Source organism: Vicia villosa, unplaced genomic scaffold, assembly GCF_029867415.1.
Source record: "Vicia villosa cultivar HV-30 ecotype Madison, WI unplaced genomic scaffold, Vvil1.0 ctg.002637F_1_1, whole genome shotgun sequence".
In the NCBI taxonomy this organism is placed as follows: domain Eukaryota; kingdom Viridiplantae; phylum Streptophyta; class Magnoliopsida; order Fabales; family Fabaceae; genus Vicia; species Vicia villosa.
This window is the reverse complement of record NW_026705991.1, coordinates 38426-42434: the sequence shown is the minus strand read 5'-3', so window position 1 is coordinate 42434 and position 4009 is coordinate 38426. Positions and strand designations below refer to the sequence as shown.

The 4009-nt window shown below is 34.8% G+C and overlaps 1 protein-coding gene across 1 annotated transcript; it reads left to right on the top strand.

Annotated features, from left to right (window-relative positions):
• Positions 1–383: 383 nt before the first annotated feature.
• On the top strand, positions 384–3463 carry LOC131639441 (disease resistance protein RPM1-like). The gene has a single exon (XM_058909936.1). It carries the CDS (start codon positions 384–386, stop codon positions 3201–3203), a length of 2820 nt encoding a protein of 939 aa, XP_058765919.1. The 3' UTR covers positions 3204–3463.
• The last annotated feature ends 546 nt before the right edge of the window (positions 3464–4009 follow it).

The following is a 4009-nucleotide window of genomic DNA, read 5'->3' as shown; positions in this document are numbered from 1 at the left end:
AAAATTAAGCATGAGTCCTTTTGAAAGTTTACTCCTAATATTTTTAAATTCATATTTAATATTCTCTTCGGTCATTATTATAAAAAAGTTATTTTTAAATTTATAGAATAATCATTGTATCTCATGTATATAATAGTTCAAAAACATTGATTATTTAATGTATGTAAAAAGTAAATTTTTTCATATAATAAAGACCAGTGTGAAATTTTTTTTAATTGGTCTCCATTACTTCCCTCTGTTTGTAGTCAAAGTAGTACCATAGGACATAAATTGTAACCACACGTTTTAACGTTCACATTCTATGAACTATTTGTCTTGTAGGTAGCTTGATATTTATTTGCTAGATTCCCATTTAGTGGATAGCAGGCAACTTCCTTTTATTCATGACAGATGCTGCGCTTAACAAACCTCTAGGAATACAAACATTGGAGCAGTACATCTTCATCCCACAAAACAACAATAATCAGAGCTCAACTCATATGGCGGAAGTGGCAGTGTCATTAGTTATTGATCAACTACTTCCACTGTTAAAGAAAGAAGCCAAGCTGTTGAGAGGTATTCACAAAGAGTTTGCAGATATTAAAGATGAGCTTGAAAGTATTCAAGCATTCCTTAAGGATGCTGATAAAAGAGCTTCAACAGCTGAAGGAGTCAAAACATGGGTGAAACAAGTTAGGGAAACAGCTTTTCGCATTGAAGATATCATTGATGATTATTTGATTCATGTCGGACAGCAGCCTCCTCATCCTGGATGTGTATTTTTACTTCATAAACTCAAAGCTATCATCCCTCGCCGCCAGATAGCGTCTGAGATTCAAGATATTAAGTTATCTGTTTGTGGGATCAAGGAAAGAAGTGAACGATATGGTTTCCAACATTCCTTAGAACAAGGATCAAGCAATTCTCGGGAAAGCCAGAATTTCAAATGGCAAGATCCTCGAGTGGCTGCTCTTTACATTGATGAATCTGATGTTGTGGGATATGAACATCAAAGAGATGGGTTGATTGATTGGTTGGTAAAAGGAAGAGATGAGCGCACTGTGGTGTCTGTAGTTGGAATGGGAGGGCAAGGTAAAACCACTCTTGCCAAGAAAGTTTTTGAAAGCAAGAATGTTGTTCGACACTTTGATTTCCGTGTATGGATCACCGTGTCTCAATCATATAGTGTTGAAGGGTTGTTAAGGGACATGTTGCTAAACTTTTACAAACAAAAACGAGAAGATCCTCCTGAGGATATTTTTCAAATGGATCGAGGGTCATTGACGGGTGAGGTGAGAAACTGCTTGCAGAAAATAAGGTACGCTGTCGTGTTTGATGATGTTTGGAGTGAACATTTTTGGGATGATATTGAATTTGCGGTAAGTGATAATAAAAATGGAAGTAGGATATTTATCACAACAAGAAAACTAGATGTTGCAATGTCTTGTAAAAAATCTTCTTTTGTTGAAGTGCTTGAGTTGCAACCTTTAACTCAAGAACAATCTTTCGAGCTGTTCAATAAGAAGGCATTCAAATTTGACTATGGTGGGTATTGTCCAAAGGAGCTGAATGATATAGCTTATGGAATTGTTAGAAAATGCAAGGGATTACCACTAGCAATTGTTGCCATTGGTGGTGTTTTGTCTGCAAAAGAGAAAAATGTTTTTGAGTGGCAGAAATTTAACGAAAATCTAAGCTTAGAGCTATTGAAAAGTACTCATTTAATTGGGATACAAGAAATTTTAGGTTTAAGTTATGATGATTTGCCTTACCATCTCAAGTCGTGCTTGTTGTATTTTGGAATATATCCACAAGATTATGAAGTTAAAACAAAGACAGTGATTCAACAATGGATAGCTGAAGGGTTTGTGAAGGAGGAAAGGGGGATGACTTTGGAAGAAGTTGCAGAAGGATATTTAACAGAGTTGATCCATAGAAGCTTAGTGCAATTATCTTCGGTTAGAATTGATGGTAAAGTTAAGGGTTGTCGTGTTCATGATCTAATACGCGATATGGTCCTAAAAAAATTTGAGGATTTAAACTTTTGCAAGCATATTAGTGAAGATGAACAATCATCCTTAAGTGGAACAGTTCGGCGCCTATCAATAACAACCTCATCTGATGATTTCATTGAGTGTACTGAAACATCACATGTTCGGTCAATACTTGTTTTTACAAATGAAGAACCAAATATTTACTTTTTGAGGAGATTTCCTACGAAATACATACGCTTAAAGGTTCTTGATTATAAATTTTCGCGATTGTTGTATGTTCCTAAAGAGTTGGGAAATATGGTTCATTTGAAGTATTTAAGCTTGGGTTATATTACAACAGGTAAAATCCCGAACTCCATTGGCTTGCTCCGGAACCTAGAGACCTTGGATCTAAGGGCTGCTAATGTTAATGAGTTGCCAAAAGAGATTAGCAAGCTTGGAAAGCTAAAACACCTTATCGGCTCCGGACTATCTTTGATTCAATTAAAGAATGGTGTTGGAGAGATGACATCCCTACAAACACTATGTTATGTTAATTTAGGTATGGATGGAGCTGTAGAGGTTATTAAAGAGTTAGGAAAGATGAAGCAGATGAAAGAAATAGGGCTGCTTAATGTTCGTAGAGAAGATTACAACGTTCTATCTTCGTCGATCGCTGAAATGAAACACTTGGAGAAATTACATGTTAAACTAAGTTCTACAGCTAGCAATGAATTCAGTGATTTGAATTTGATTTCACCGCCGAGTAAGCTTAGAAAACTTACAGTACGCGGGAGGCTAGAGAAGTTGCCAGAGTGGATTTTAGAGCTTGAAAATCTTGTTGTGTTGAGGTTGAAGCTCTCGTGTTTAACTAAAGATCCAATGGAATCCCTTAACAGTTTGCAACACTTGTTGATTCTCTCTATAGGCGTCGGTGCGTATGGAGGTTCAAATTTGCATTTTCAAGATGGATGGTTTCAGAAACTAAAGGAAATGGATGTTGGATCTTCGAATGAATTGAAAGAGATTATTATCGACAAAGGAGCACTGCCTTCTCTGAAAAAACTTCAGTTATACGGACTCCCTGGACTGAAGAATATACCAACTGGCATCCAATACTTGGAGAAGCTCGAAGTTTTACATTTTCGGAGTATGCAAGTTGATTGTTTGCAGCAAAGTTCTTCTGAGGATTGGAATTGGATTATGGAACATGTGCCCCTTGTAGAAATTTCTCCAGTTGCTGTTATTTAATAATAAGAATGGTGTATTCAAATTTATATATCAATAAGTATAGGTCTCAAAAATGTGTACATAATTTTGTAACATAAATTTAAGAATATGAAATCAAGAAAGATGCATTCAGAACTTACCGATAATGCATTCGGAACTTGAATTCTGAATTAGGCAAGATTCAGTGAAGACAGTTATGTCAAGTTAGTGAAATTTTATACCTTCTTCAATTTTATATTATTTGTAGAAGAAAGCTTTGCAATTTTATATCTAGTGGTAGAAGAAAGCCAGCTATAATCTGGATATCAGCAATTTTTCTAATGAAAAGTTTGTATGAACCTTTTCAAACTACTGGATAGATTTATAATTTTTTTCAATAATCTTATCAACGTTACTAACAAGTTTTGGAATATTAAAAGTTATGTTCTAAATGGCTACCAAAGTTTTAAACATTTATGTACCTGTTTCTATTGTGCTGCTTTTGTAATCAAGCATATAATAAAACAATATTACCCGTATCATTCTAATAAAAGTCACATTTCAAAACAAATGAGGAAAAAAAAATTTAAATAACCAGGTTTAATAAAAAAATTACCAAAAAAACTATGTTTTCGGAGTATTTACCAAAATGTCTAGGTTTGGGACCCCGGAAAGGTGTATGCGCCAAATGAAATGGCGCAAAGGTATTGAAAAAGGGTGCATGCGCCAAACCATTTGGCTAACCCTATTTTTCTAAGTGTTGGCGCCAAATGGAATGACGCATTAGTCCATTTTCTTTTTTATTTTTTTATTTTTTTTAGTTCTTATAATTACATTTAGAAAACCCT